Source organism: Helobdella robusta (genome assembly GCF_000326865.2).
Source record: "Helobdella robusta unplaced genomic scaffold HELROscaffold_32, whole genome shotgun sequence".
Classification (NCBI taxonomy): domain Eukaryota; kingdom Metazoa; phylum Annelida; class Clitellata; order Rhynchobdellida; family Glossiphoniidae; genus Helobdella; species Helobdella robusta.
Window position 1 is genome coordinate 1348238 of NW_008704589.1, and position 22714 is coordinate 1370951.

A 22714-nucleotide genomic window follows, 5' to 3' on the forward strand; every position below is an offset into this window, starting at 1 on the left:
TTTTTATCTGCTTTAAAATTGTTGATTTTATAAATGCTGTGCAATAATAGTGATGCCAATTTTAGTGTTTTTGCGGTACATTTTTTCGAATCCCACTTCATATCTTGAACATTTAAAACCATCTTGCATTTTATGATTGATATTGAATCAATTACGTTTTGTCAATCATTTACGTGTATATGGATGTTGGTATATTATTTGAAACAGAATTGAAGAAGAGCAAATTTTTTGGCGAAGTAGACTGGGCCAACATTGAAAGCCTTCACCCCCCTTTCTTACCCATCCCTGAGAACGACACAGACACCGGCTACTTTGAAGGTCTGTCTTCATTAACCGTTTGTTTTTTTGGGTTTCTTACTTTTTTAAGCTTTTATTCGTCAGCAAATAAATTTACCTACAATCTAATTGAAAATATATAATTATTTTTTACCAAACAGCTCGAAATCAGCTGCACGACATTCGTCTGTCAGATATGAATATTTCCTTCAACCAAAATTGAAAATTTGATTATACTAATCTAAATTATTTGTATACTAATTTTTTGTGCTAATTTAATTTATTTCTCGCTTTATATTTCAAATAATTTTCTGAATATTTGCTGTGACATCTTTGACAGAAAGTTTTGTGATTATTTTAAACAATGCTTGAGCTTGTTATTACTGTAAAAGTTTCTATCCAACGTTTCATCATTCCTGAACACCTATCTGGGAAAATGCTTTTAGTTGAACAAACGTAATACAACGTGTATCACAATATAGAACTAAAAATGCCTGCCTGCTTTTGAAAAAAATTTTTAGTCTCCTTGACTCAATGGACTTTATTGATATAATTTATTTTAAATTTCTACTCGAATTTCATTACCATAGTTAAATCATACATAAAATTTTACAAGGATATTTGTATTATGAATGAAACGTTGGCATAGCATGATGCAGACTGCTACTCGTCAGCACTATCGTTTGTTTATTAGCTAGACCGAAATTAACCGCTGTTGGATTTTTAGAAAATTAATTGATCGGCTACAATTTTGCGGCTGGAATCATGGGCGCTGTTAATACTTTACAGTCAGAATTGCCTTATTTTAGGTCATAATGTGACATTCAAATTACTTGTTTCGGCGTATGAGATTTCAGTTACAATTGAAAAATGCAGCAATGAGAAGGAATCAACGAACTTGTTTTATTTTTAAATAAAATACGATCAAAAATACCCAAATCGAATAATTCTTATATACAGGCCATATATATTAATTATAATTAATATATAAATGGTACAGACTTATGGTGCACAAATGAAATATTTACATTCGCATGCAAATAAATAAGGAATCGACACATCCATTCAATCTTAACAACCAGCATTTAATAACGCGATTTGGTTAAATTAATCTTTATCTCATTCTAGTAATTTTATCCTAAATATTAATATCCAAAGAGTTGTGCGTCTGAATAATGAAAAGTGCATCAGTCAATCATTTATTCATGAATGGAAGAATTAAAATTTTAATTTGTTATTTTATATAAACAGCAGAATGACAGTCAGAAGATGCAGACAAACATCTAACGTTAAATAAGGTCCAATCAGACATACAAGTCAAGACAAGAGTATGACCAGAAACATATTAATGATTTCAAAAATATAAAAGTAAAAAACATTTTAGGTGAAAACAGCGCAGTACGGCCAATGGAAACAAATTTAACTAACAAAGACATCAACAACGATGATATATTATTCATTAAGAGAAAAATCATAAACAAAACGAAACATAGCCAACAGCTTTACAACCATTTTGAACTATAAACCAAATGAATGACAAAAAATAAATCTTAAAAAATCATAGTTACTCATGAAAAAAAACACCATTACATAGCAACAAAAAATCCACCAGCATGCAAACAATGCCTATCATCATTCGGACTATCAACTCATCGTGTGCACAATCAATTCATCATCCATGCACTCAATTCATCATGCATATAATCACAATTCACTTCCATGCCCTGTGCAAAAGTTTTCTCTGGGCCAATTTCTGACTGACAATGGAAACAACAATCATGCCAATGAGCACACTGCTTATGAAGAAGTAATCAAAGTCCTCTTTCAAGACGTCAAACATCTTTGACGGAGTAACTCGAGTGAAGAACAAATCTGCAGTGATGGTGGTGATCATTGTAATCTCAAAAACACATGATTGGAAGTTAAAATTAGAAAAAATAAGTCTAAACACCATCAAGGAAAGAAATTCCCAACTTAAAAACAAATCAAAATACAAAAACCTAATTAAATATTAATATATTTATTAAATATTTATTAGCCTTCACTTACCCAATCCAAAGCAGAAGACAAGGCTGGTTGATTCGAGTCCTGATGGAGCAGTCTTGATGTGCCTGATGTCGTGCACCAGTTGGTAGTAGTTGATGATGCGATCTGCTGGTTTTGGCAATTCAGGCATGTATGGAATTAAGCCTTCCTCTCTGGTTACAAACGAAAAAATTATACTTTAGTCAATTATATCTGGTTGTAGTGAAATAATTGGTCAGCTATTTCTTTGAGTTGTTGGGTTATGAGCAGTTTATAACTAACAGAATGTATTTATTATAAATAAGCGTTGAAGGTGGTTACGAAAGTTATTCTAATCTCCTGATTGTTTGCAGCATTTCCTATGGCACATAACATCAGACAACACATATATAACAGCGTGTAACATGAATACATCAGCAATGTGCAACACAGAAATAGCAACACATAACACAACATGTAACATAAGGTACCTGCTTTCCGGAGACACAACTTCTGGTCTTCTTGGATCAATGAAAACTTTTGGTAGGCCAAGTATGGAACCCGACTCCATGGCAACTATGTGTTTAAAAAAATTTGAAATTTGAAATTTAATTTACTGTTACTTTTTGTAACTATCTCCAATGAAAATTAATTTCAAACACAATCATATTATTAAAAGCAATACGTTTTCATCACGTACCAAATAGTCAAGTTTACGAAACTTCAAAAAAATATACACAAAAACGGTCAAATAAAAAAAATACAAAAACTGTGACATGAAAATAGTTCGTCGGAAAAAGCTTACACAAAATTTCCTTGTTAGTCAGTCCCTTTTCAGTCATAGAGACACCGAGTGTGGTTATGTGGCTTGGGAAGATGTAAGCCTGACGCATCACTATTGGCTGCAATGTTAAGGACAAGATATTTTATATTAAACTATTTTTTATACGTAGTCTAAAAACGAAAAAAAAAACATTTAAAAATAATTTTGAATAAATAAACAATTCCACTGACACAAAAAAAATGAAATAGAAATTGGTTTATTTAGACATGGTCTATCAAACAATCAATCAACCAGTCTATCAATCAACCAACAAATCAATCAATCAAATGATTAATAAATCATTCAAGTGATTAATAATTTAGTAAACCAAATGAATGATAAATTGTTATATTAATTGTAAGGTGATAGACAGTACTTGGGGAGGATGATGTAATGATGAGAACGCAGAGGCATTAGACTGCCTTTCCCCTTCATACAACTCCAGCACAGCAAGTTCGTTGCGTCTGTGCTTCTGATTCCAGTAACTATACTAAAATTTCGTTTATTTACTTGCCAGCTTAGATAATGAATTATCAATAAAAGATTAATTAAATGATCACAGCACGTTAAAAAAAATTAAAAAATCTAATCAGCTAACTCATGAATGTCAACATTTTCTCTCTCTGTCGACACATCTAGCGGACATTCAACGTGAAACTGGCAATTAACAATCCCATCCCAATAACCAACCATTCAAGTACTAATACATGCATACACACATTAAGGCAACCAGCGGCAAATGAACAGAATGAACTAACGACGATCCAGTTTTCAGAATGAATAAGGTTGACGGGTCCTCTAGCTTTCCTGTGCACGCAGTGGAAGATCAGATCGCCCGTTACTCCATCTATCAGATGTACGCTGAACACGCCTGTTGTTGGTGTTGTTTGTCGTTGCCATGATGTTTATTTAATTGGGGTCTATCAACATAATAACAAGTAACAAAATAAAAAATGTAAAATAAAGTCTTCGAAATTTGACAAGCAGTGTATATCGCCTTCTATAACAAAAAAAAGCTTGAGCAAATCAAGCAATTGCAGTTAAAATATATGGAAATAAGAGTAAAAGATGAAGACAGAATGAAAGAGAAATGTAATAAGAGGTTAGAGAAACGGACAAAAAGATTGATGACCTTTTTGAAGTGTTTCCTTCTGTTCTGCATCTTCACCCTCGGTCACGACAACGATCAGATTGGGGTTCAGATATTTGTACAACACGCTTCTATCCTCTAGGACAATCCCAATGGAATGTACATGTTCTGTGGACGTGATGATGTGATGTGCGTGTAATTAATGTGACGACAAGTGAATGTGATGACAAATAAATAAGTATACCATTAGGATGCTTAGAATAAACAGCAGATATCGTCTGACCACTTGCGCCCACATCAACTGACCATGTAGATTGTGCCCACAACTACCAAGGTTCGATAAGTTAACAATTTTATTGATAACAATTTTTCATTGGAATCATCGATGAAATCAATTAAAATTACCTCAAAGCATCAAATGAGGCAAAATAATGAAAAAGAAAGGAAACAACAGTCGTACCCCATCACGAGCTGGCACAAGTCTGAAACCATCAACCGAACCCTTCGCCCCATCAGCAATAAACGTGAAAAGCGATGAAGATAATTTGCGCACTTGTTCAAATGCGCTGCTGGGTACCACGTGGACCTGGATGTGGTCATTTCCATCTTATTACAAAACTTTCATCTCGTCATTTTCGTTTTTTCAAATTATTAATTTAAATTTTCAATTGAAAAGTTTTTGTGAAAGAATTATAACTATTATAATTTGAATGACCGCCACAATAAAATGATTATTCAATCAATAAACGACATAAAAAATATTTTTAAAAGAAAAAAAATAAATATTAAAAAATAATTTTCACAAACATCTGTAACATTGAACGTTTGTATGAGTCACCTTACCTTGTTCTGGTCATCGATGAGAAGGAGAGGATGGAGAAAGTGGACATCAAACTGAGCCAACATGATGGCATTGGTCACTTTGTAGGGCAACAAGTTGCCTCTCAGTGATGACGACGTTGATGGTGGCGTGTCTTCCGACGATGATGATTCATAAGTTGTCGGCGTGCCCGAAATTGGATGAAACGAAAAAATCATTGACTTTCCTGTAGCCTAATATGAAATGGAAAAAAATACTCCTAAATAGTTGCATTTCACAATAAAAAATAATCTGGAAAAGTTAAAAGCAAATGGTTTGACAAATGTAAGACCATAAGACGCCCACTTTGCTTCTGCCAATGACAGTACAGAGAGGTTGATGAGGAAAGTGAGAGCTACTTCTCTGCACGAACAGTGGAAGAACGTGCTGACCGCTCATGACTTTGTATGGAGACAAGTCCTCAACATAAATCTTCCATATGTTCTTTCCACTGTTGCTGTCTATCCCGAAAATCTGACAATGTTAAAAACAAAAGGGTTTGATTAACATGGTTCAACTAATTTTACCTGCAAAAACACTGCTGAATAATTGAATGACGAGTGGGCAGACAGACCTTGCCAGCAGAAGTAACAGCTATGATCAACTTGTGCAAATTAAACTCATCCCTAGTTAGGTAAGTTTCATCAAGGGTATCATTATCATCATCGTCGCCATCGTCCTCATCATCATCTTCATCTTCTTCATTTGCTTGGTTGTGGGCTTGATAATGATGGTGGTGGTGATGATGGTGGTGACCAGGAAATAAAAGTTTCAATTTGTTCTTCATTTGCAAAACAAACGTCTGGATATAAATGAAAGTATGAAAAATATTCTGAACTTACCTAAAATTTCAGTTTGGTGTAATTAATTTGAACATATAACAGTTGTTTGTCATCCACATTATTAAATAAACTCCCGCCAACAATAAATTCAAAACGAAATTATTATTATTATATTACTGCTAGTTCAAACGCAGTGTAGTTTTACTCAAGTCTATGAAACTATCTTTCACTTTTTCTCTTTACTTAACTTTTGAATCACCTCAAAAATATCAAAAATATAAATAAAAATTGAATTAATATTAATAGACAAAACTTAAAACATTGGAATACTAAATTTTAAATTAGAATCATGCTCTAACTTTGAGCTGAGAAAACTGAGTGTAGAAACGTTTGACAAACATCTGCAAGATACCTTCTGTAACAAGGAAAAAAATTGATAACTGCTCAAAAAAATGAAGCAACAGTTATATCCATGATTTAAAAACATTTATATATCTGTAATTAAAAAATAATAAAAAACAATAAAAATAATAAAAAAAACATCACATAACACATACACACACACATATATATATATACAAAGAGACACGCAACCTTCTACACCAAACTCATCTTCCATCTTAGCCATGATCTTGGAAACAGGCAGATCAACCATTTCAGTGGAGATGACTGACGACAACGACTCCTCCCTTGTCCACATGAACTTGCCTGGTTCCACGTGCCGCCAGATATTTTATGTCCAGTAGAGTTTATGACACCGCGTTAAAGTATTGTCAAGTTACATTTTAATAATTTAATCATTTCAAAAGTAAAATTAACGTTATTAAAAATCTTTCCATCATTTAATTTAAAGATGATTCAGAAAGAAATCAAAAAACTGCTGTTGGAATAGGTTTGAATAAATGTATCTAAGTAACCAGATTGTTGAATGGAGACAATGCTTTCATCTTCTGATACGATGAGGAACGAGCATAGGTACTTGTCTGTCAGTGTATCCATCTTCAAACTACCACCATACATCTGCATGCGTTGTGTGTGTGTGTGTGTGTGGTGTGAGTGCGCGCAATGTTTTTAAGTAGTGCCTTATGTAATAAATATGTAATAATATCGATGACATCAAGAAGCTACTTGTTGAAATGTAATGTAGTTACGCAAGAGTAATTAATTATAAATGTAAACAAATTAAAATGATTCAAATATAAAAAAAAACCTCTAAAGGATTGGCATGATGGCTTGGAAATTTCAATGTTTGTTTCAAGTTTTTCAGTTCATTTTTTGATGTCAAACTGTAGGCTGAAAACTCCAACAGCTGTTGTTCAAACGCATATATATATATATATTAAATAATGAAAATAAAAAAATTGAAAATTTTTAATAATAATATCATAATTATTTGAAACATTCATTACCAATTTTTAAAATTTTAAGATTCTAGTGAAAAAACTAAAAGTTGAGAATGAAAAAAAAAATTTTAAATTTGAGAACCTCTTGGCTTTGCCTGGCTAATGTACCGAGAACCACGTCACCAGCATAAACTATGGTCTGTAAGGCTGTTGGCTGCAAAAATAATTATTTGAATCATTATAATTGTTATAAAATATTATTACTACCGTCATTATTATCATAATTCTTTTAGGTCTTTAAACTCTTTTTAATTCTGTAATTCTTTAAATCCTAATATACTAGTATGTAATAAAATGAGCTTGTATTAACATTAACATCATTAATAAATGTTTAACTGGTAACATTAACCTCATTAACAATGTTTAATTGATAATGTTAATATCATTAACAATGCATCAACCCCTTTCAATGTGTACATCAAATCCAGCTGTCCATCTTCAATTGTGAACACGAGCGAGACGTCAACTTTCACTTTCAACACCAGGACGGAATTCCCGACAATTTCAAGAGTTTGAAATGAAGGGGATTCTATGGCTTCCTATACGAAGGTGAAGGTCGTTATGTGTGTATTATTTTATTCATGAGCGTTAAAGATATGCAAATCTATAAATAACAATATTATCTTTAGCTAAAAATTTTTAACATATCATCATCATGATGGTTATATTAGTACAACAATTTTAGGTAAAAAATGTTGCATACATGAAGAGGATAACTGTTGAAATGAGCCAGTGGATTTTTGAATGACAATGTATACAAAGCCTTTCCCAGGACATCCAAACATGCCACATGTGAGTTTTGCACTACAGTGCACAATCTGTATAGGGTCAGTGCATTTGGTGTTCTTTGTTAGACTATTTAGACTATATAGACAATTCAATTGGGGATGTATGTATTATGATATCAATAAAATAAAAGCAAGTCAAATTGTGTCAAGTTTAATTAGAGATATAAAATTAAATACAAATTCTCATTTGCATTATCAATTATAAAAAATGAAAAAAGTATTTATTTTACCACTAAAACACTTGAATGACCATACAGCAATACATTCTATTGCTTCCAACTGCTTTTAAAATTAACACCACACTACATGCATTTCACCAATCATACATAATTTATAAAAAAAATCAATGAAATTGGTTGAACTTTTTGTCTTTGGATACCCATGGAGCATTGAATTCTCTGTTGAAAAGTGTCGTCTGATCAGTATCATAACTGTGGATAGTGATCAGATTGCTCGGTGTCACCTGGACAACTGTCAGCTTCCCATCAGCATATGATAAGTAGGAATGAGTCACAGAATCACTTTTGAAATGTTCAAATTAGTATTTACAATTTTTTTAATGTGCAATGTATGAAAGCTAAACTACAATTTCACTATTTACAGGATCATCCTCATCATAATCAGTCATATTTAACGCTATATTTTGAAACACTTTGTTGAGCCATTCTCATGTATGGCGATTTTATGAATCTTACAAGAAGTATATTACATTACAAAATACGTCCTACCTCGGGAAACCGGGTCTCTGGACGCAAAACGAAGATTGATTGATTGATTGATTGATTACATTACAAAATATCTCTTATTAGTTGGTCTGCATAAAAAATAGTTTTTTTCATCTAAAAAAATGAATTAATGAATTGAAGCAACCTTTTAGGCAGAACAGATGACCACTTAGTGTTGCCAGTTTCAAGGTTTAAAAGGGTCAGGTGAGTCTTTGTCAATAATGCAATATAGCCTGTTCAAATAAAAATCTCATCTTAAGAAAGCTTACATTCTCTTGAATTACATCTCCTATTAAATATTCATTTTTCTAATGATATAAAGATTCTATTAAAAAAAAATTAATAAAAAATATACAATAAAAAATTTATAAATTTAAGAGAGTTACCAGGATTGCGACCAAACACTTGTAGCGAGAAAGTGTGTGACAAATCTGTGGTGGCCACTGATGATTCCCATTGCAAAAGGCCAGTTATCAGATTGAAGCATCTTACTCTTGTTCCACCAGAAAATGACACCACAATGTCTGAAATTTCAAAAATTTTAATAACATACAAATAAAATTTAAATACTGTTTAATTTTGAAATAAAACATTTATAATTTTATATGGCTAGTTTTTGCCTTTAGAGTTGGCTTCATTTTTACCCTAAAACTTTGTTTTAGGGTTAAAATGTAAAATTTAAAAAAATGTGGATTGATAGACAGTTAAACTAAATTACTAAACTAACAAAAAAATAGAAGACAAAAAAACAAAACAAAAAAAATGCAACTGAATTACTTTGTCCTGATATTTTGACATCATCAATTTTACCAGCAGACGATTTTTCGAACACATGACGCCAACCCAGTGCTCCATTTTTTCCGTTGAGGACTGCCAAAACGTTTCTCTCGGACGCCACCACTACTCTCATTACAGCTTGACCATTATGTATGTATTGCACAAACGTTGGTTTTCCTATTAACTGAACAGCCCTAAAATTTTAAATTTAAACAAACGTCATTTTAAAAATTAAAAAAAACAAGCAAGCAAGTGCAAGAGTAAGAGGGGTCGTAAGGGTAAGGTGTTTGAATGTAAGTAAGCTGTGTGTAAGGTAAGAAAATGAATTTTAAACGGTAACATACCAATCAAATTTGCCAATTTGATCTTCATACAAACAATAAGTTACGCAATTTAAAAAGCCTAAAATTGTAAAAACAATAAATAAACATTCTCTCAAACTCATTTTTTAATTTGTTTATTTACAGACAATTATATTTTTTTCATAATGTTGCTACCCCTAATTATCGTTCATGACAAGAACTAATACACATAGAAACAACAAAGAAATAAAAACAAGCTTATTTTCTGAATGATGACGTCGTGCTGAATTAGCGCATGATTTTATTTGTTTGGAGCAAGGAATCAATAACGAGGCACAGTATATATACATATATATAAATTTGAGCATCAGGGTACAACCACAACATATCAATTTGAACACCGAAGATGGTATAGGAATTCCGGAAAAAGCTTTGAATAAACAAAAATTTTGGTTTTGAACTAAAAAAAACTTGAAAATGATTTACGATCAACCGTTAGTAAAATCGAAAAGTTAAATATTGGAAGTTAAATAACGCCCAACATGCTGTGATTTTCATCAATAATTATATATATATATATATATATAGAAACTCGAACATAACGAGCGTTCAGCGAGAGTCTTCGGAGGAAGAGTTTCCGTCAACGAGTGTTTCGGCCCTTTAACTGTAAAATTGTATAGGAGTGCCAGAAAGTTTACATATTAACATATTACAATGTGAGTTATATCGACAAGCCAAGTAACACGTTGAGCCGTATCTGGGATTGTTGAATAATCGGACGCTTTATGTGCCAACAATCTCGTATGTTAACTATTTAAACTCGCATTCCCTTTTTTTCCTACATAACCATATACAGTAAGACGCTTGTTCGGCTGTGAGTCCTAGGTTTTTCAAACAATTCGATCGTCTTTTACCTGCCAAACAAACCCAAATCCTTCAAAAAGCTGTTAACTGAACAACCAGCAACACCTCTTGCACCGACCTCAACAGCGTACAACAAACACCTCAACCCACGTTGTTTTATCTCACTAACAATCTCTTCAATTCTCTCCGACACACATGCATCATAAACAAATATTTATCCTCAAAAGCTTATTTAGGTTGCCTTTTTGCGGATGCGGTGCGGATGATGAGTCATAAATCAAACACTCATTTCCTATTATAAATGCTTAAAAAACGTGTTTATCAAAAGTATTTATTTAAAATTTCATTTAAATTATTTCATTGATTAACAAAAGCTGACAACTGCTAAAGTTTTTTCCCAGTCATTCAAAACAGCATACCGTTTTACGAATAATTTATTTTGATAAATTTAAAAAGCATTTTTGAAACTGCAAATCAAAAAACAAGTACAATAAATAAAACCACTTTAATGAACAAATGTTCAATATGCCAGTTCAATAAAGGTGTACGATGGAATTAACAAACCGTGAAATATAACAAGTCATCAACAAAATACCGATTCGATTTTTTAAAAATGATGATGAATGAATGAATGAATGAACAACAAAACCAAAATTGGAATATACTGAAATATATTGCCTGACAGATGAAGCATTTTCAAATAATTTAAATAATTTGAAAAAAGACAGTGGTTTTGAAACAAGCATTTTTGCAATTTCAACAATATTTCTCATCGCAGGCGCATAACTTAACCATGCGCACGTTAATCTCACCGACTGAATACCTGGCTCTCTCGATATCCTTAGGCTTCAACTTTTCGTTCAGCCAAACAGCATCTTCCTTGCTATCTTTTCTTTCATTTGCGATTGTTAAGTTACTGCAGAGTACTTTAAAAGATTTCTGAGTGAATATTTTTGGAACGCAACATACGGGCCGACCTCCTGGTCGTCGAGACGGACACAGACCGCAAATGTTCCATTTCTCCTTCAGAAGAGTTGAACAGCTGGAAAAGTTGAGCGTTGAAGAAACCGATGAGGTGTACGTGTTGCCCCGAGTGATGCATTCTTGTCTTTTTTTAAGTGATTCTGTCCACTGTTGGTATTTATTTGAAAGTTAGTAAACAAACAACTGAATTCTAACGAATCAACATTTCCGGCATAGAAAACGTAAAACAATATAAACACTAAAAAAATTGCAAATAGCCATTTTTAAATAAGAGACAAAAGCAAATGAAGTTTGAATGAAAATTTAAAAAGGGTACAATCATAATAAAATAAAACACAAACCGATGGAAAATTAATAGAACAAGGCCTGTCCATGCATATTTGTGTTTGAATTTCCAATTTGCATTCGTCGTTGTCGTTAGAGAATCTGGTTGAGACACCAGCATCGCATGTCTTGGAGCAAGGGCCCCACGCTGTTGAAACTATAGGCTTCCCTTCAGTATGCAATTTCATTAAATACCTTGTTCACGTGTATTCGCTACTAAATTTACGGTGTTAACTATGTTTAAGAGTATTAAACTGAAAAGAACAAGCCCGCAAAAATAAAAATACAGTACAAGCAGTTTCAATATGTGGGATGTCGTTAAAATTTTAGTAAACAGCAAGCGAACCCACACCACAAATTATTGACAAACAAAGGCAAACATGCGCTAAACCAAATTAGTAATCGAATAAAGGAAATGTTGTTAAAAATAAAATACTCCAATATTTTTAGCATAGTTTCTTTTAAATTATTAAATTAAATAGTTAAAATTAAATTATTTAAATTAATAAAAGCAAAGCTAGTATCGGACAGCAAATTAAAATTAATTTATAAATAATGGGGAAAAACACGAGTTCGATAAATATATATAGTTTTTAAGCATACGTTCATTAGTAAGCAAACCAGATAAAAACACCAGCATAGCAATAAAGTACGTTAAAAAAAAATTATGATCAGCATAAGAATTGGGACCAATTTGAATACTAATAAATTATAATCAGCATAAGAATTGAGATCAATTTGAATACTAATAAATCATAACAACCGCGTTCTGCGCAGTTCTGACTCTTTGGTATGCTGTAAAACTTCACCAAATAATCAAAAACTTTCTCCTGGTCCCAGTCCGATATGTTTGACACAAAAACTGAAAAATTTCTCGAGGTCACTCGTCTGCACCTGGGACAATCCACGATGGATGGAAATTGAATCTTTGGAAATTCAGGATCTTCTGTTAGTGGAGAAATCTTGTGTAGGTTGAGGTTCACCAAATTGTGTCGTCTCCAAATGTCGATGGAAGCTTTCTTGGCCGTCCACGAGGCATTTTTCGGTTCGGTCAGCCAATTTTTTGAATATTTTACAAAGTTTTCACGACATTCGATACATCGGAAGAAATGTTCGATGTAGCCCCTGAAGGCCAATAATATGTCCATGCCGACTCTTTGCACGTTTTCTAACATGACAAATAAAAGTTATTTAAATATGTTATTGCTAAAACTTTTCGAAATTTTATATTTCGTTATCATTGACCAATAAAATTTTCAGTAAATTTTGAGTTTAATGATAAAATGTTAAATAAATAAATTTTTAAAAGGTTGGGAACTACCTCCCCGAGGATTACGATGAGCGCTGACGAGCAACGTATGAATGGTCACCCACAAACTACAGGGGTAGCCGCGGTAATGACTCACAGAACCTTTGCAAGCTTTCCACTCATTCTTCTCAGGTAGGTAGGCTGTTCTCGTCTGGTGATGAATAGTTTTAGATTAATTGATTTGGAGAAGTAATCCAGTTAGTTTATGAAATATTCAAAAGAAAGTTTCATTGATTAAATTTACCGAAGCGTTATTCACCTAGCAAAAATGATTTATAATTTAGACTTAAAATAAACAATCTTTTACAACTTATGATGCTTTGATTTTATCCCTCATACAACGAAAAGTTATTTTCAATGCATAAAATAAAATATAAAATGTTTGAACCACAGACATCAAACAAAATACAAAATACAATAACCAAACACGAGGAATGATCAGCCAAAAACTCAACGAAGCATTTTTTCAAAGGTATTTTGGAACAAAAAGAGAGTAGAACCGGCGCAAATTAATAACCCTAGAAGATAATGAAGCATTTTTGCATCTGTACTTCGCAGCATGTATTTTGTTCCTCTTGGTGTATGCTGCAGTAATTTGCTAAATTTACTTCCACCACAATAAGCTTTGTAATCAAATCAAATCGGTTTCACAGTCGTCAAGAAAAAGTATCGTTTTATAACATTGTGAAATTGTCTCAAAATTTAGTTTTATTTTTCTTTTCAGAAACACAAAACTAGGACAAAGAATAGAGATCCGGGATTGTTAGTTGAACACATAGACAGACACGGGTACGATAGAGAAAGTATTTTAAAGTACCCGAAACACTCGTCCCTATCAGACGCACTTGACGTACACTTTTTAAATCTATTCCAAAGTATAACGTGAAGGAATTTATTTAGATTTTTAATAAATATTTTATTAAAATACGTTTAACATTTAAGTAAAACTGTTTTAGTTTGTGTAAATAATAGTATTTACAACTATAAGCTCATGCGCCGTTCTATTCGTCACGATCTTTTTTTAAATGCTTAACGCTCGATTTTATTTTTCTTCAAGTTTAATTAACTTGCACGCGAAACTCAAGCGTTGGCTGCATGTATAACATCACTCACCATCTTAAACCTTCAAAAACAATGAAAAAAACAAGGCGACATATCTTGTTGTAAAGAATAAATCAAAATGACAAGAATGATCAGATAAGAAAACAATCAAAACCCGATATTTCGATAATGAATGACACGATAGGTAATATAATCTCACTATTTTACTGTTCTCAAGTTTTTCATAACAACGAATTTTATCTTTTAAAAATAATCCGGTCATTGAAGCATTGAACATAGATAGACTCTCTAAATAATAATAATTACAATGTAAGTTGATTTCGAAATAGTTATTATACATTATGCCATATTATATATCATATATTATATATTATATATATATATTATATCAGTTACATCCCATGTTTTGCATATAACTGAAAGCCGTGCAGAGCGTAGAAATATTTGTTGTACTAAAAAATGAAAGATCAGACATTTTGAAAATTTGAAAATAATAAACAACATTCGAACTGTATTTAAAATCATAATAGGTGAAATGTACAAATGCAGTTATAACATGCATGCACATGCACACGTGTACGCACAGTACACTTTTTACAAACATATATATAAATAAATAACTATATAAATATATGCGTACATATATTTCATAAACGCATAAATGTACAAGTGCATACATACGATTGTTCACATAAGTAAATAACCATCTATTCAGTATCTCGATTGAGCGTCATAAATTTCAACGTACAAAAAAAAATGGTCCATCTGCTCTTACCATCATTTGCATTTTTAATGAAAAACTTGAAGCCCTCAGCCAGAAATTTAAACAAATATTCATGTTGCAGTCAATATATTCGAATAATAAATTGCATGCACGTTATTTTTGGAATCAATGAATGTTTGTGTGGGCAGTTTAAAAAATTTTAAAAATAGTTTGGAAGTGTTTACTACCAAGCAAACAAAAGGTTGAATAGCTGAAGGACTAACATCGACAGATTTGATGGCCTCCTCCCATTGCTGCGAAGTGATCGGTGGTGAGACGGTGTTCAACCAGCCAAGGATTGATCTGACGAACTCCAGGACTGGAGCATCTACAATGTGGAACTAGAAGGAAAAATTTCATAGACATCCTGATTAATCCGTTAACAAATGAAGATTTAATTTAATAATAAAAAATAATAAGATTTTTATAACGGTGTTGAAGCATGAAAAATAAACTTACTCTGTAGAGGACCATGAGATATGTTTTGAGAGCCTTGTACGCTTCTTTGTCGATGGTTGTTTGAGATGCCACCTCGTAATGAAACAAGTGGTAGATGCTGGTCGTCAGGTCTTGCACATACAATCCCAGTGGTGGCCTGTCAAAAAAAAGAGTTAGTTACGTTACAACAAAATTTAGTTTAACCTTTCAAATAAGTTGGTTCCATTCATTAAAAAATCCCCTTCACCAACTGTTTTAAACTGCGAAATACATAATTTCTACGAATTTCAAACAGTGATATAAATAAGAGACCGCCGCGATTTGACAAAAAGTTTAAAAAATGTTTTTACAAACAAATCTAACTTGTAGACGTATGATTTATCATCCACCCGAACATCAGGAATGACGTCATCATTTTTATCGCCGCCCTCCTCTCCACCGCCATTTATGTTTTTGCCTGTCACTGCCAAGATGACTGCATTGATGCCTGCTCTGGAGTATTCACTGGAAAGTTTCAACGCAATGAATAAATAATTACAATCTAAATAGTAGCTACAACGAAATTTATAAAAAAAAATTGTAACGAGAGTAACACACCTATTACGTAGATATTAAATAAATAATTAGGGAAAGAAAAAAATTGTATCTGATATTAATTTAAATTTTTAAGTTCTAAGAAGCGGCAAAGCAATAGAAAAAAAAAAGATAAAAACATTTGCTACAGATGAACTAATAAATTTTAATGATTGCCATAAGCAACACGTGTGCACTAACACAACATAAATATAACAAGCACTGCATCATATTTGTTAGTAGCTGCATCATAAGAAATTGTTGCTATTTAATAAATTATTTCATCATTCGAAGATGATCAACTTCATTTCTTTTTTTCCTGCATTATATCTTTATTACGCCGCCTTATACATACATACTAACTCTTCTCGAGTCTGTATAAACCAACATGACAGAACAAAAAATAAATTTCATATTTTTTGTCTGCAAAAGTATGAACAATTTGCACTTCTTATTTTTGCACACTTGAAACGATTTCATGACTAAAAGATAAACTTTTTTCCTTCGTCGTTAATTAAATAATAAATTACGACTGCGAGGTTCCTACAATTGAAACAACAAAACTAACAACGAACAAAAAGAATGCAGACAAAAATGTAAGCATATACAACAACATCAAACGTTCAAGTTATATGACGTGAAGTACATAAGTACACAGAATTTAAATCTCAATATTTTACAACCATTTAAAAAAAACCAATCAAATAAAGCTGCGAGCAAATATTGAAACGAAAAAAACATATAAAAACGAACGCATTGATGTTGGCGTATGAGTTGTTGAAGCTAAAGTATCTGTAGAAGCCAGCTACCAGATTATTATCAGGAGATTTGTCATTGCATCGATACACCATCACATCGGGCATGAGCATTATGTTATCCATTATAACCTTGGCGAGCAGAATACGAACACACCGTTCACGATAGCATAACGAGAAATTATAAGAATGAAGATATGGCATTTAAAATTAGTTAAACTACATGAGCCGATTTTTTTCAGAAATATTTCTCTGCCATTGCATTAAGGATTATTTTAATAACTATTAATATACTCTAAACCAAATAAAAATATTTCCATAACTTAAAAACGAAAACATCAACTTTCGGACAATAAAAAAGTAACATTCAATAATAAAATCTTAAACAGACATATAAATAAAATCAAAAGCATCGTTGAAAACACCAACGAATTGTAAACTAACTCCAGACTCACCGATCTGCCAATGTCATTGGCATGGGCGTGTTCATTCTCAACGATGACGAACACGAACTGGTCGTCGTTAAAGAGCGAGCCGTTCAAACTGCAATGATGGAAACAATACTACAAACGCTATTTGATTTGCGGATATTCTTAAACAGATGCTTATATCTAGAGTAAGAAACGTCTTATGATGCAACTAAGAAAGCACATTTTTGATTTGGTCTGTGTTGATTCAAAAGTTCTTTTTATGAAAACTACATTTGTATACTGTTAAACCAATAAGTAAAACCAAGAAACAACTTTTCATAGCTAATAGAAATTAATGATGCAAAAAAACAAGCAACAATCGCCATCATTCTTAAAATTTTATCTTCACTGAATCCCCATACGTATATATCATAAACAAACATACCGTGCACATTAAAATAACCATCACTGTCACAACCAGCAGAACGATCATTATCATAATCACCACAACCATCATCATCAGCGGTGTTAACAAAAAAAGATTAACTTTTTTCATCTTAATGAGTTAATTTTGCCCGATAACTAACTTGATTTCAGCCAATGTTGGCCATTTAGCCTGTTTGGTTGTCGTTGAATTGATGATTTTTTGAAGTTCATTTAACAAAGCTCTCCTCATCTGGCCAACATCCGGAATTCCTGTGGACAAATCCTTTGATCTCTTCGCATTATCCCAACTGTAGTAGAACTGTTTGTCGATTTTAAAGTCGTGTGTCGTCGTCGTCGTTATAATGTTCTTACTGCAACTGCTGCCGAAGCTATTGTTATTCTTACGAAAATTATTATTCTTATAATATGAGATCTTATTGTCACTACCATTATTATAAATGGTAGAGGGTTATTATTAACGCTCTTTTTTAGCATACGAGTATTGAATTGGTTATAAAATTGTCGTTTAAGTAGTGTTAATGTCCTACAATCTTACTTACTGACTCATAAATAGATTAAACAAATAATTTAAGTAGAGAAAAAGATAACTTGTCAACCAAATTAAATTATCTGATATCGCATTTATTATTAATTATGTATTCATTCATTTATTAATTTAATTAATTAATTAGTCACCTTTACTAAAGGCACTCCGTGAATGTTCTCTGAGACGCACATATCTGACTCACTATCACACGATATTGCTCCAACCTTCACGATAGGACTCCATCCTGTCAGTTCGTATATGCAATGATAATTTAAAATCAATATTAACATATTAGCATTAACAATAGGCTGTGGATGTGTAAATTTAAGATTACTTCTGGTCTCCCAGGCCCAAGCGGAAAAGATGGGGGCGAACGAATTGCAAGCACCGCACCAAGGCAGGTAATATTCAACCACCCAAAACGCGTCAGAACCGTTGACGAGTTTGGCGAATGAATCGCGGTTCAACGCCGTGATCCATTTGTCGTTGCTATAGTCCACAGCACTTTCCGTTATCAAGTTGAGTGCACTGAGCAAGAGGAACACCACCAAGAAACAGCCACTTCTCATTCTCAACATCGTATCCGATCAGACCTCTATTTCACCTGGTTCCTCTCTTTCCCTCTCTCTCTCCTAGCAATTTGAATAAAACATAAAATGAAAAAACTTTTAAAAGAAATTTTATCATATTCAATTGTAAAACCCACAACACTCCAAACAAAAAAATCCTTAATTATAAAATTTCAATAAAAGACAGACAGACACCTGTCTTATTTACATTCAACGCCAGGATTTATCCAATGATATTTAAAGTATCATAAGCAGCCAACAAATATCAACTTGAAATTTTTATAAATAAAATTAATCTATTAAATCTAAGTCACAATATATGATAACGCAGAATAATTCAACAAAAAAATGTTTTTATTTAAATGATCAATGATATAATTTCATAAGAATCATGAAATGTTTATAACATTTTAATAAAAGCACAAATTGTTGTAAATATAAGTGTATATATATATACATACATACATGTATGTATATTCATGTGTTGTATATTTATATATATATATATATAAATATATATTTGCGCTATACAAATGTTTCTAAATATATATATATACGGTGTATGTATGTGTATATTTAAGTATGTATGTATATATATGCAAAAGGTAAGGGTTCAAACCTTTCATATTTTATGTATGTATAGGTCACGTATAATTTTCGTTATGCCCCTCAAAAATGTTTCAATTTTTTAGTGAAGTGTAAGTTTTTAGTTTAACGAAGTCGTTGTTTAACGTCAACGTGCAGTTTGCACATGGCATTCATTCATCATTCATTCATTCATTCATTCATTCATTCATTCATTCATTCATTCATTCATTCATTCATTTATTCATTCATTCATTCAGTTTGGGATGCTTCTTATTTCACTTGCTGATTTACTGATAACTAATGTTCTTTACATCATAAATTTTGAATTCTTATCTCTAACAACATTCAACAACGCAACATAAAAATATAAACATTAATATTTTTAATACATGATGAGTGTCGGCAACATTAACCAAGTTGCTTCCGGCTGAACGAACTGCTAATTAATTATAAGGTAGGTTAGATTAAACGTAAAATTATTAATTGTAAATTAGTTAGGCAGAACCGGCTCATGACATTTTATCCAAATTTCAATAAAATCGTTTCATCTTTTTTATTTTTTTTTTTTTTGGTTTCAAAATTAATAATTATTAGGTGTTTATTTACTGAACAGACACTTTATTTTTCTTACAATGAAAAAGTTTCAAACCTACAACACCATAACATTGTACATAAGAAGATAAACCACCAAAATAAATAACCAACAAATTTAAGGTGATTGAGTTAAAAATGAAATCCACAACAACATTTCCTTTCAATAGGTAGTTTTATTAATAGGTTCATAATAATTTTTACAAGAAAATTTCATCTTTAGCACTTCCACCATCATAAAAAAGTCGGCGGCGCCACTGGTATATTAGATACAAATTTAATTATACGAGTACCCACCCATATATATATATATGTATATATATATATTATATATATATATGTATATATATATATAACTGTGTGTGTATATACGTATATATTACACCTAATAAAGATAAAATATCCTTACACTTCTGCATACTATTCCAATTTTATCTTTGAGAAAGTTAATTAACAAAAACGTACCAGCAATAAGACGGTTAGTTAGATTAATAATCAAATATTTATCTATGAAAATCTAGAAAAACATGATAAAAAATAACAAAAACTGCTCCACATCTATCAAAATGTTACATATCGTCGAGTAGCAGATAACAATCATTGTCTGCGTAAAAGGATACATACATTGAAAGATGTAATCATTGCATCAAATCATGTTGCCATATATTTATACTTATATATATATACATATATATATGTATGTATATTATACAAGCATATATATATACATGTACATATGCATATGAACATAAATATATACATTGTATGTATACATTTACACAGATATACACATATATATGATACATATATATCATTATATTTACATATAAATAATACATGCGTATAAATAAATATTAAATATGAATATTTGCATAAAAATATATAGCATGCAAAATGTTATATACGAGCCGTTTATTTTCTAGTGTATTCCTACGTCTATATATTACATGGATTGTTTCTCTACATGCTTTATATAAATACTTGAAACCTAGTAGGAGGCATACATTTATATAGATACGCACACGCTCTCACAAACGCTTTTGTTTGTATGTTTGCGTATGTATGTGCGTGTATGTGTGTGCGTGTATGTGTGTGTATTTGTAAATAATGTCCGTGTTCTTGTGTGTGCGTTACAGTTGAGTAGCTCGCCCACTCGTCGAATTTACATAATTGTACCGACGCAAGCTGCTGTAGCTAAATGTCTAGATTTTTCTATGAGATCTCTTAATTTTGCAAATTTCCACTTCATTTATTTGCAATTATTATTCATGAGATCATAATTAGTCACATTTAATCACAAAGATCTAGATTTTAACGAACTATATTTTAACAATCCAAAAAAAATATCCTACGTTCTTATTTTATAAAAAATGCGGTGTACCGTAACGTAACGAACAGTTACATCCAATTTACTTTCTATACCGGTTAATACAATCCATTGTAATTTACTTTTGCCAAAATTTTCATCCGAGCTTTCACAAAAAATTCAGATAAATATCAAGCAGTTATTTGAAAAATAATCTTTCAATCAATCAATCAATCAGTCAGTCAGTCAGTCAGTCAGTCAATCAATCAATCAATCAATCAATCAGTCGGTCGGTCGGTCGGTCGGTCGGTCGGTCGGTCGGTCGGTCGGTCGGTCGGTCGGTCGGTCGGTCGGTCGGTCAGTCAGTCAGTCAGTCAATCAATCAATCAATCAATCAATCATCTTATAAAGCGCTATTTCCGCGATGTTCAACAGCGCTCCTCAATGAATTTTGAAAACAGATGGGTCTTGAGATCCGCTCTGAACTTCGCAAGTGATGAAGAAGTAGTCAGAGAAGTAGGTAGAGAGTTCCAGAGAAAGGACCAGAAAAAGCAAAAGCAGATTTGGCAAAAGAGTGTTTAACACGAGTTAAGAAAAAGCGAGAAGAAGGCTTCTTACTTTTTCGTTATTTGGAGATGTCACATGAAGATGATTTCGCGAATAAATAACTGAATAATATGAATTGTTTTCCGTTGAGATTCGAACAACCGAGAGGAAGCAGTTCCATTTAACGAGTCAGTTTTTTCGTCATTGGAAGTCATCATCGTCATTTCGTAATCGTCATCGTTAGTTTGGGTATTGCGTTTTTTTCTACTTTCTGTTTCGATTTCAACGATTCCACATTTCTTTAGTCGGTCATCTGTAACTTTTTAAGTGTTCAAAGTTCAAGCAATTTCAGTTCAATGCTTCTGTTCTACCCAAACTATCTTCATCACTTTTTGGCAACGTTTTCTCCAAAAAATTTAGCTTTGTTTTTTAATTTCCAAATTGTCATTTATAAATGCTGTCGTGAGTCAAAACCATTAGCAGTAGACCCAACAAATTTAGATTATCGACAAACCTTGAATCTTGTTATCAAGATTACTAATTACCATTGACGAATGATGAAGAAACTCTTGTTAAAAATAAAATGAATCAAATTGACGAAGAAAAACAAAAATGCAGTTATTTCCATAATTGCATTTGTGTCCGTTTCAATCCTGGTCAAGCATCATACGCGTTTATATAGGCCTCCGTTTCATGGTTAAAGCGCTGAGTTTTCCAGTGTACGTATTTAAAGTGCTTGAGAAACGTTTAAGGGTCGAACTTGGTGAGTCATCAAATCATTAAGCAGAATATTATAAAGAGTTTAGCTAGGTATCTACCATGTGTTAGGA

At 32.1% G+C, this 22714-nt stretch overlaps 2 protein-coding genes across 2 annotated transcripts; both read right to left on the reverse strand.

The window, feature by feature from the left end:
* Positions 1-1987: 1987 nt before the first annotated feature.
* HELRODRAFT_82224 (hypothetical protein) lies at positions 1988-6549 on the reverse strand (the record flags this gene model as incomplete). Its single annotated transcript, XM_009022576.1, has 13 exons — positions 1988-2148; positions 2326-2474; positions 2772-2856; positions 3086-3182; positions 3480-3593; positions 3862-3974; positions 4236-4361; positions 4438-4519; positions 4654-4779; positions 5037-5246; positions 5359-5526; positions 5627-5731; positions 6355-6549. Coding segments are annotated over 13 exons (1731 nt in total), but the record flags the coding sequence as incomplete, so codon positions are not given.
* Positions 6550-11114: 4565 nt separating this feature from the next.
* On the reverse strand, positions 11115-19202 carry HELRODRAFT_192380 (hypothetical protein). The gene is made up of 13 exons (XM_009022577.1): positions 19048-19202; positions 18619-18904; positions 18434-18528; positions 17899-18056; positions 17357-17444; positions 16900-17033; positions 15937-16077; positions 15595-15730; positions 15360-15476; positions 13323-13461; positions 12765-13169; positions 12019-12170; positions 11115-11824 (listed from the first exon to the last, which is right to left on the reverse strand). Exons 2-13 carry the CDS (start codon positions 18860-18862, stop codon positions 11450-11452), a joined length of 2184 nt encoding a protein of 727 aa, XP_009020825.1. The 5' UTR covers positions 18863-18904; positions 19048-19202; the 3' UTR covers positions 11115-11449.
* Positions 19203-22714: the final 3512 nt, after the last annotated feature.